Source organism: Helianthus annuus, chromosome 14 (assembly GCF_002127325.2).
Source record: "Helianthus annuus cultivar XRQ/B chromosome 14, HanXRQr2.0-SUNRISE, whole genome shotgun sequence".
NCBI classification, from domain to species: Eukaryota; Viridiplantae; Streptophyta; class Magnoliopsida; order Asterales; family Asteraceae; genus Helianthus; species Helianthus annuus.
In genome coordinates, this window is record NC_035446.2 from 92,381,677 (window position 1) to 92,392,878 (window position 11,202).

Genomic DNA, 11,202 nt, shown 5'->3' on the forward strand with positions numbered 1-11,202 from the left:
AGTTTGTGTCCCAGTCATTCAAGGGCGAGGCCCTGGCGTGGTGGAGAGCTCTGGTGCAGGCTTCAGGTAAGTCTGCCTTATACAAAATGACATGGGGGGAGTTTATTACCCTCATAAAAGAAAACTACTGCCCTCAGCACGAGGTTGAGAAGATTGAGGCGGATTTTGTCTCACTAGTGATGACAAACCTGGATTGTCAGGCATATCTGACAAGCTTTAACACTATGTCACGCCTGGTGCCATATCTTGTGACACCAGAACCTAGAAGGATTGCCCGATTCATTGGGGGCTTAGAGCCGGCAATCAAGGCCAGTGTGAAGGCTTCTAGGCCGACGACCTTCAGGTCAGTTACTGACCTCTCCTTGTCTCTTACACTTGATGTTGTCCGTCTGAGGGCACAAAGGAGCAAGGAGGCTGAAAAGCGGAAACGTGAGGATGATACCTCACGAAAGTCTGGGAAAAAGCACCGTGGAAACGGTGAGAGCAAAAGAGGGTCGGAGGCGAAGAAGGAGGGGCAAGCTGATGGAAGACCTCACTGCAAGGTCTGCAAGAAACCTCACTCCGGGAAGTGTAGGTTTGCGTCTGGTTCACAGTCGCAACAAAAGACTCCATCCTGTGGGCTATGCAAGTCCAAGGATCATAAGACAGTGGAGTGCAAAAAGATAAAGGATGCAACCTGCTATAATTGTAACGAAAAGGGGCACATAAAGAGTAATTGCCCAAAGTATGCCAAGAAGGCAGAAGAGACTAAGAAATCAAATGCGAGAGTTTTTCGCTTGGATGCAAAGGAAGCGGTTAAGGACGACAATGTGCTTACAGGTACTTTTCTCGTAAATAATATATTTGCAAGAGTACTGTTCGATTCTGGCGCGGATAAGTCCTTTGTAGACCAGAAATTTTGCCAACTACTAAATATGCCTATCAAGACTCTTGACGTGAAATACGAAGTAGAGTTAGCAGATGGCACGATAGAAACCGTCTCTACTGTTCTAAAAGGATGTGAAATGTCCATTAGGAACCATTCTTTTCCTTTATCTCTACTTCCTTTCAAATTAGCGGGTTTTGACATCGTGCTAGGCATGGACTGGTTATCCCGTAATCAGGCCCAAATCATTTGCGGCAAAAGACTGATAGTTTTAAAGACTCCGAGTGGTGAATCTCTTACCATTCGCGGGGATACGCATTACGGATTGCCCGAAGACGTATCTATGCTGAAAGCTTCAAGGTGTTTGAACAGAGGCTGTGTAATTTACATGGCTCAGGTGATAATTGAAGAACCAAAGCCGAAGATCGAGGATCTTCCTGTCATTTCTGAATACCCCGAGGTTTTTCCTGAAGAACTACCTGGTTTGCCACCAGATAGACAAGTGGAGTTCAGAATAGACATCATTCCTGGAGCGGCTCCGATAGCAAGAGCACCTTACAGATTAGCGCCAACGGAAATGAAAGAACTGAGGACCCAGTTGGATGAACTGCTGGCGAAAGGTTTTATCAGACCTAGTTCATCTCCCTGGGGAGCTCCTGTCCTATTTGTAAAGAAGAAGGACGGATCGATGCGATTGTGCATCGACTATAGAGAACTGAATAAAGTTACCATAAAGAATAGATATCCTTTACCAAGGATCGATGATCTATTCGATCAGCTGCAAGGAGCAAGCTACTTCTCAAAGATCGACTTAAGGTCGGGTTATCATCAATTAAGGGTCAGAGATGAAGATGTACACAAGACTGCATTTAGGACTCGCTATGGTCATTACGAGTTCCTAGTGATGCCTTTTGGGCTCACAAATGCACCGGCTGCGTTCATGGATCTCATGAATCGCGTATGCAAGCCGTACTTGGACAAATTCGTCATAGTCTTCATCGACGATATCCTTATCTATTCCAAGAATCAAGCTGACCACGAGAAGCACCTCCGTTGCATTCTCGAATTACTACAGCGTGAGAAACTCTACGCCAAATTCTCGAAATGTGAATTCTGGCTACGAGAAGTTCAGTTTTTAGGACACGTTGTGAGTGAGCGTGGTATCCAAGTGGATCCCGCTAAGGTAGAGACAGTCATGAACTGGCAAGAGCCAAAGACGCCTACCGAAATTCGTAGTTTCCTGGGTTTGGCAGGATACTACCGAAGGTTTATTGAGAACTTTTCAAGGATTGCTGCACCCTTGACTTCTTTGACCAAGAAGAAAGAAAAGTACATTTGGGGCCCAAAGCAGCAAGAGTCCTTTGAAATACTGAAGCAGAAGCTAAGCAACGCACCTGTGTTAACCTTACCTGAGGGTACAGATGAATTCGTAGTTTACTGCGATGCATCACACACAGGCATGGGGTGTGTGCTTATGCAGAAGGGCAAGGTGATTGCCTATGCTTCAAGGCAATTAAAGGTGCATGAAAAGAATTACACCACCCATGATTTGGAGTTGGGTGCCGTTGTATTTGCACTGAAATTATGGAGGCATTACCTTTATGGTATTAAATTTGTGATTTATTCTGATCACAAAAGCCTCCAGCACCTGTTCAACCAGAAGGAGTTGAACATGAGACAGCGCCGTTGGATGGAAACCCTGAATGATTATGACTGTGAAATCAGGTACCATCCCGGCAAGGCGAATGTGGTCGCCGATGCCTTGAGCAGGAAGGAAAGGGTAAAACCCATTCGAATCAATGCCAAGAGCATTGAGGTTAAGAATAATTTGATGGAAAGGATATTAGCTGCGCAGCGTGAGGCTGTGTTGGAAGCTAATTATCCTAATGAAAAGCTGGGAGTAACTGAGGAGCAGTTGACTCTTAGCAAGGATGGAATTCTTAGGCTGAACGGACGTATATGGGTTCCGATTTATGGAGGACTACGAGATGTTGTTCTCCAGGAAGCCCATAGTTCCAAATACTCAGTCCATCCTGGTGCTGACAAAATGTACCAAGACTTAAAGGCAAATTATTGGTGGATAGGCTTGAAAAAGTCTGTAGCCGCCCACGTAGCAAAGTGTTTGACTTGTGCTCAAGTCAAGGCCGAGCACCAAAAGCCGTCTGGCTTGCTACAACAGCCTGAACTTCCCGAGTGGAAGTGGGAATGTGTAACTATGGACTTCATAACCAAGTTACCCAAAACCAGGAAAGGAAACGATACAATATGGGTCATAGTCGATAGGCTGACTAAATCAGCTCATTTTCTACCCATCAAGGAGACGTATAGCTCCGACATGTTAGCCCAACTTTATGTTGATAAGATTGTAGCCTTGCACGGCATACCTGTGTCTATTATCTCTGACAGGGATACTAGATACACATCTCACTTCTGGAAAAGTTTCCAGCAATCTTTGGGCACGCGTTTAAACTTTAGTACGGCTTACCATCCACAGACGGACGGTCAAAGTGAGCGTACTATCCAAACGCTAGAAGACATGCTTCGTGCATGTGCAATCGATTTAGGCGGTAACTGGGATAAAAACCTACCCCTGATCGAATTCTCCTACAATAATAGCTACCACACCAGCATAAAGGCTGCGCCTTTTGAGGCATTATACGGTAGGAAATGCAGATCGCCTGTTTGTTGGGCGGAAGTAGGAGAGGTCCAATTATCGGGACCAGAGATTGTTTTCCAGACGACGGACAAGATTGTCTAGATCCGGGAACGTCTCAAGGCTGCCCGCGATAGGCAGAAGAGCTACGCTGATCCAAAGCGTAAGGATTTTCACTTCGAAGTGGGTGAAAAGGTATTACTTAAGGTATCACCCTGGAAGGGGGTGATGCGTTTCGGCAAGAAAGGCAAACTGAGTCCGAGATACATAGGACCTTTTGAGGTCATTGAACGGGTCGGATCAGTCGCCTATAAGTTGAACTTGCCTGAAGAGCTCAATGGAATTCACAATGTGTTCCACATCTCCAATCTCAAAAAGTGCTTCGCCGATGAATCATTGGTGATTCCACACACAGATGTGCATATAGATGAGAGCTTAAAATTTATAGAAAAACCTTTGTCGATTGAAGATCGACAGGTGAAGAAGCTTCGCAGAAAGCACGTACCGATTGTAAAAGTCAAATGGGATGCTCGTAGAGGTCCTGAATATACGTGGGAAGTCGAAGCTACAATGAAAGAAAAGTACCCCTATTTATTTGAGTAAATCTCGGGTCGAGATTTATTTTAAGGGGGTGAGGATGTAACACCTCGAATTTTTGTGTCCAATGATGTGTTAACACGTGTCATTTGTTTACACGTGGCATCTATAATAAATAAAGGATAAATTTTGACAAACCTTGTAAGTATATAAATTCGAGGGTTATAAATGTCAACAAGGGTAATATACTGTATAGTAACCCTAAATAAATGCTTGTACCTTCAAACGAATAAATCATAAAACGTACGGAAGCGAAACGCGGAAGAAAGTGAGAGATTACGAACTACAGGGGTTAACTGTGTCAACATGTTTAATATTACCTCTGAGTGACCCTTTAACGTTCCCAAGACTTCGTAACAGTATTATACGCTCACTAGAATATACCGTATAAATTCCGCGAAGTTCCGTTTTAAAACGAAAGAGTTATACTCAAATTCGTATAAGAAGGGTTAAAAGCGTCAACAACGAAAGTTAAGGCTTTCTAAATAATTAAATAAATAACCGGGGACTTAATAATGCGGGTAAATAACACGAGGCCCCTATCGGTAAATAACCGAGGGCCAAACCGCAAAGTTACCCCTTCAAAACCGAAAGGTCAGGCAAATCATTACGAAAGATTTCGTTATTAATGGCCGGATTCTGTAATCATTATAAAAGATTTGAGAAATTCAGAAATCTTAACCTCTCGCGGCCCGCGTGAAGGTTAAGGCTAAGTTGAGGCGGGCCGCGAGCCACCTCAAATACACGCCTGAGTTCTTAACCTCAGGCGGCCCGCGTAAAAGTTGCATGGAATGTCCATGCGGGCCGCGTACGACGCCCAGATGCAGAAAGTTGTAGTTTTCTTGACTTTTGGAGCCTTGAACGATCAACAACCAACAAATGGGGCATGGGCACCCTATGCTCGACCCATAACACTTAGGGGACATCTACCCATCACCCCTGACCTGTTGTAGGTGTTTGTAATGATCATACATCCTTGACATTGGCTATAAATACCAAGGTTATGAGCATATGTTTACCACACCTCAAACAACACCTCTCTGATCATTCTAAGTGCTCCCAAGCATTCTCTTCTGCTCTATAAGCAAGAACACACTTCTGTAAGTCGTTCACAATCAATTTGGTCTTGCATTTCCATAGTTATAGCTTATAAACACAACCGTCGTAACTAACGGTTGTCATTACAATAACTTGCAAATGGTTCAGTCTTATGACGAATCAAAAATGGTTATGAGTTGGTATTTATGTGGGTATTAAACCTCTAAAAAGGTTCCCCCTGATCACCACTTTAACTATGTCAAATGTCGAGTCAAACGTGCGGTTAAAAAGTCAACAGAAAGCTATTTTAGCGATTTATGCATAATCTGTAATGTATATGTTATGGAACCTGTTTTGACAATCATAAAACATGATAATAAGTATATAAACCTGCTTGCGCTCGTTTGAATCGATCATTTACTATATTGAACCGGTTCGGAACCAAATGTCGCAAAAGTTTGACTTTTGCTTTGACTTCAGTTCTGACCCGTTTTAGTGAGTTATAAATATACCTTAGGACTCTCTTAGGACCAGGTCACATGTTGGTATAAACCTCTGTGGTCGGTTCATGAGTTATCCGAGTCTTTTACGTATTTCCGTCATTCGCCTAAAAGTTGACCGTAACGGCCTTTTTAAAATTAAAACGACTATTTCAGACACGTGAACGGACCAAAACCTTGCTTGTTAAATTATAAGCATGTCCTTAAAGTTTCACGTCAACCCGAGGCCTAGAATGAGAGTTATGTTAAAAGGCGCACTTTTAAGAAAGTTTTGTAATTAACGGCGCAATTAGCATAACGCCCATCTAACCCAAGTTTTCGTCACCAAAACTTTTACCCACTGTGGTAAAATAATATTTTGGGAATTTTAAAGATTTTTAACAATTTTTACCTTGCTCATAACCTGCGGTTATGGCTACGGTTCGGTAAATACCGAATATGCCCTTTTTGGCCAAAACGGGAGTTCTACAAGGTCTTTTGACCCGATTCCAATTGCCACTGGTTTTAAATAATAAATAAAGTATTTTAAGCTTTATAAGCTGTTCGGGAAACTCAGATTTCCTGTAGAACTCGAAAAGCCCTTTTTAAGTCTTTAAAATGACCGAAAAGCCCCTACGGGGCATAATATAAACTTAAACTCGTTATGGGCATTACGGAAGGTATCCTACTGATACCAAAATACTTTTAAGGCATATTGACTTAGGAAATAAGCGTAGGACACTTATGGTTAACCGTTTCGCCTATTTGCGCACACGGTACGGCTCATGGAACTAGTTTTCGTGCAATAGCCGATATGGGTCAAATTATATTATTTGAACCCCAAAATCCAGAGTATGGACTATAAACCCATATAAAACAAGTCACTGAACTTGTTGGGTCCAAATCATACTCCATTCTCGGTTTTCGCCTTTTCGTGCGAATTAACCATACTTATGTATCGGAATCAACCGGTTTAAGCTACGGCTAATATAAGGACCGTTAGGATTCTAAGAGGTTAATTAAAACCTTCGTTCCAGATTAGGAGCCCCAGTAAAAGCTATCGGTGACTTGATCTAAATTAAGGATTTATACTTGCAAAGGTAAATACTTTAACTTATTTCCCCTATATGGGCTTGGGTTACGGTATATTAATACCGCTTGATTGAGCATTATATAATTCCATCGCTTAGGTGGTTAATTGATTAAATATGATCGGCTCATTTAAACAGTTTTGTTGCTTATAAGCCTTTGGGGGGTTTAATGACCGTTGTCCCGGATATCCTTGGCATCATTTTACGAAATGGCCACGACCATCGACATCCCGGTGTAGGCGTACACCCGGTATAAAGTGTCGACATTAAAATTTAAAGACGTAGCCGTTGGTTTTTATACTACGGTTTTACGCAAACGTGGTGTGTCTATAAATCTTTAACCCGGCACGACCCGGGCTACTGAACGCATAAAAGAACATGTAAAACGTTCACAAGATCATTATGAATTTTCCCAAGTTATAAAAGAGTTTGTGCCTTGTGCATTCAAATCAATTTTAATAAACATTTTCAAATGTGTCAGTTGAATGTATTTACCAGTGTAAACTGACGTATTTTCCCCAAAAGATTAAGTGCAGGTACCTAAACGTAAATTGGCTGGTATTAGCTCCCTAGCGTCGTGATAAGTCTCGCAAGCTTGATTGCAGTATCTGATGGAACAATACTTTATCTTTATTTACGATCCACTATGGATATTCAACTTCTGTAATACATTGATATTATCATCAGAGGTTGAAATATATATTTATCTTATGCTTCCGCTGTGCATTATATAATTGTGTGGTTTGACTATATTGTTGCCAACATCGTCACGGTAATCCCCTACCGGGCCCACCGGTGAGACACGTGGAAATAGGGGTGTGACACTACCTGGCCATTGCTTTGAGGATTCGCAACAGAAGAAAATGTATGTTCAATGTGTAACTCCTTCATCCAGTTGTGAAGGTCTCCTAAGGCAAAGTTTGTGCCATTGTCTGTTATGATGCGTAGGGGTAAACCGAACCGACAGATGATGTGTTGTCATATGAATTTTCGCACAATCATTCCGGAAGTTGATTCAAGTGCCTTTGCTTCGACCCGTTTTGTGAAGTAATCAACTGCAACGATGATAAACTTGACCGCGCCAGGGGCCTCTGGAAAAGGACTTACCATGTCAATACCCCATTGTTGAAACGGCCACGCTGTGGAAACTGGTATCAGTTCGTTCTTGGTTCTTAGTGTCTTGGGCACATGGCACTGACAGGAGTCACATTTGCGCAACTCTTTCACGGCGTCCAGATGCATGTCGGGGCAATAATATCCAGCGTTCATTATCTTGGCGACCACCTTGCTTCGCCCTGCGTGGATTCTGCAAACCTCTTCGTGGATTTCTAAAATAAGGTAATTCGCATCCGGCGGGTCCACGCAGCGCAGAAGTGGTCCCAAATACGATCTTCGGTACAAAATTTCCCCATCATTTGATAAAACAAAGCTTTGTGTTCTTTCTTGCTTATGCTTTGTTATAAGGAAGGATGCCCGTTCTTAGCTATTGAATGATAGGCGTCATCCAGGAAGGTGACCCTAATTCGATAATGTTCACTTGGTGCAGCGGTACTGACGGGGTTTTGAGCACTTCGATCCGAACATCCTTTGCTAAGTGCCGAAAAGCAGTCGAAGCCAACTTGCTCAGGGCATCCGCTGGTTTGTTCTCACTGTAGTTGATGTGAACAACCTAAAAAGCAATGTTGCAGAAATCGGCGCCTAGATGCTAGGCGGTGAGTTACTGACTAATTTTTAGCTAGTCGGTCCAATTAGGTGGATATGGTCAAAATCGGTCTTAGGCGGTCAAAATCGGTCCCAGGTGGTCAAAATCGGACTAATCGGTCCATGTTTTACAGCCCATTAAACACAAAATTTGACCCATTTTTGAATCTGGCCCATTGTTTTACAGCCCAAATATTACTTAAAACCTAAAATCCAGCTCCTAAAATTGGACTAATCGAGCAGATCTGAGCCTCCGACTTCCTCCGTAGTCCGGACACCACCGCACACCACCAGCTCCGAGCCTCCTGCAGTCCTGCTTCATCTGCACACCACCAGCTCCGCCTTGAAGAGGTATGACTTTGATTGTTTTGATAGTTTGTTGTTGTTTCTGATTTACGACTTCAAGTTATTCTTTGATGGTTTCTGATTTACGAATTTGTTGTTGTTTCTGTTATTTTTTTGATTGTTTCGATTGTTTGTATGTTGTTTCTGATTTACGACTTCAAGTGGTCTGAATATTTTTTGATTGTTTGATGTTTTAGCAACAACAGTAGGTTTTATGTCGAATTCTGATTTACGACTTCAACTGTTTGTCTGATTGTTTATCTGATTGGCTGTCGAATTCATTTTTATCTTAAGTTACATGACATCAATGGAATCAATGGAATCAACCGCTAATGCTAGTCAAAGTCTTAAACGAAAATCGGATGATATTGGATGGGAATTTGGAAAGTTAGTGGATGCAACTAATTTAGACAAAACTCAATGTAATTTATGTGGCAAACTTATGTCCGGGGGAGTTTATAGATTAAAGCAACATATTGCGGGCGTAGGGGGAAATGTTGCATGTTGTAAAAAAGCAACCAAAGATGATCAAATGAGGGTTCGGAATGCTCTTAATGAAGTCAAAAACAAAAAAAAAGGCAAAAGAAAAGGATGATGAATCTTTGCGAGCCGAGGTGGACATTGGTAATAATGAAATAATCGACCTTGATGATTGTTTTGGAGACTTGAAGGAACCTCGTACTTTTGGTGCATTTGATAGATATTCAACTTCGAAAAGCAAACAAAGTAATCTCAACAATGTTGTTCGAAAAGAACAATTGGTCAAGGTAAAAGAATACATTTGTAGTTGGGCGTATGAATGTGCGATTCCGTTTCATGCCTTTAGCTTCAAAAAAGTAATGGAGGCGATAGGTCAATTTGGAGCCAATGCAATGCCTCCTACTAGGTATGAGATGGGAGATAGTTATTTAAAAAAGGAGGTCGAAAAGACTAAAACTTCTTTGTAAAAGTACCAAGAAGAATGGAAATTTATAGGATGCTCTATTATGACCGATGCTTGGTCCGATAGACAAAGAAGAAGCATCATGAATTTATGTGTAAATTCAAAGTTAGGTACTGTTTTCTTGTCTTCTAAAGAATGTTCTAATGAGGCACACACAAGTGAAAACATATTTGAGTATGTGGATAAATGCATTGAAGAAGTTGGTCCGGAAAATGTCGTTCAAGTTGTGACCGATAATGCATCTAACAATATGGGTGCCTCAAAATTATTGAAGGAGAAAAGACCAACAATCTTTTGGATATCGTGTGCGACACATACCATTAATCTCATGCTTGAAGGTAATAACTTTAATAGTGTTATATGCTTATATAAATATTATATATTTCTACTTTGTTAGTTGTCTAATTATATTAATAACTTTATTTTTATTTGAAGCTATTGGTGGATTAACAAGGTATAAGAAAATTATTGATCAAGCAAAAAAGCTAACGGTGTTTATCTACTCTCACCACAAATCATTGGCTTTGATGAGAAAATATACAAAGAAAAGAAATATTATAAGACCGGGAGTTACAAGATTTGCTTCCGCATTCCTTACTTTGCAAAGTTTGTCGGAAAAAAGGGTTCAACTTAGGCATATGTTTACTAGCAAAGAATGGGAAGATTGTAAGTTAGCTAAAACGGTGAAAGGGACATCCTCTTATGCAACGGTTGTATCTGCTAGCTTTTGGACCGGTGTGATAATATGTTTGAGAGTTTTTACACCATTGGTCAAAGTCCTCCGAATGGTCGATGCGGATTGGAAGCCTTCAATGGGTTTCATATATGGTGAGCTTCAAAGGGTAAAAAAAGAAATTATCAATGCTTTGAATGATAATAAAAATGCATACGGGCCTATTATTGATATTATCTCTAAAAAGTCATCCAAAAGGCTTGATACGTGCCTACATTTGACGACCTACATCTTAAACCCGTATTATTTTTATAATAATCCGGATGTCCGAGATGATCTAGAAGCCAATGATGCGGTAGTGGATTTTATTGGTGTTTTGTTTCCATAAGATTTTGATATGCAAAAAGAAATCTTGTCTGTTGAGTTGCCGATGTACAAGCGTAAGCAAGGAAAGTTTGATCGTCCGGTCGCACTTAAAGCATGTGAGGTCAACGACGATAATTTCGATCAAGGTAATGCAAATTTTAATATTCAAGAATATTCTTGTTTTAAGATTTCATAAATGCCAAATTAATATATTATGTTTATATTAACGTTATAGCAAATTGGTGGGAAACGTATGGTAACTCAACTCCAAATTTGAAAAGGATTGCAATGAGAATACTTTCTTTGACTACTAGTTCATCAGGATGTGAAAGAAATTGGAGCATGTTTGAAGGGGTTAGTGACTTTAAATTCAATTTAATAAATATATTATAAACTTGTTATATAATTTATTGTTTATTTTGAACTTCTTAGGTAAGAGTAGAATGAATGA

At 40.9% G+C, this 11,202-nt stretch overlaps 1 protein-coding gene across 1 annotated transcript; it reads left to right on the top strand.

Annotated features, from left to right (window-relative positions):
* Positions 1–9,755: 9,755 nt before the first annotated feature.
* LOC110906938 lies at positions 9,756–10,773 on the top strand. Its single transcript, XM_022151992.1, has 2 exons — positions 9,756–10,050; positions 10,148–10,773. The coding sequence occupies exons 1-2, from the start codon at positions 9,756–9,758 to the stop codon at positions 10,771–10,773; spliced, it is 921 nt and encodes a 306-aa protein (XP_022007684.1).
* The last annotated feature ends 429 nt before the right edge of the window (positions 10,774–11,202 follow it).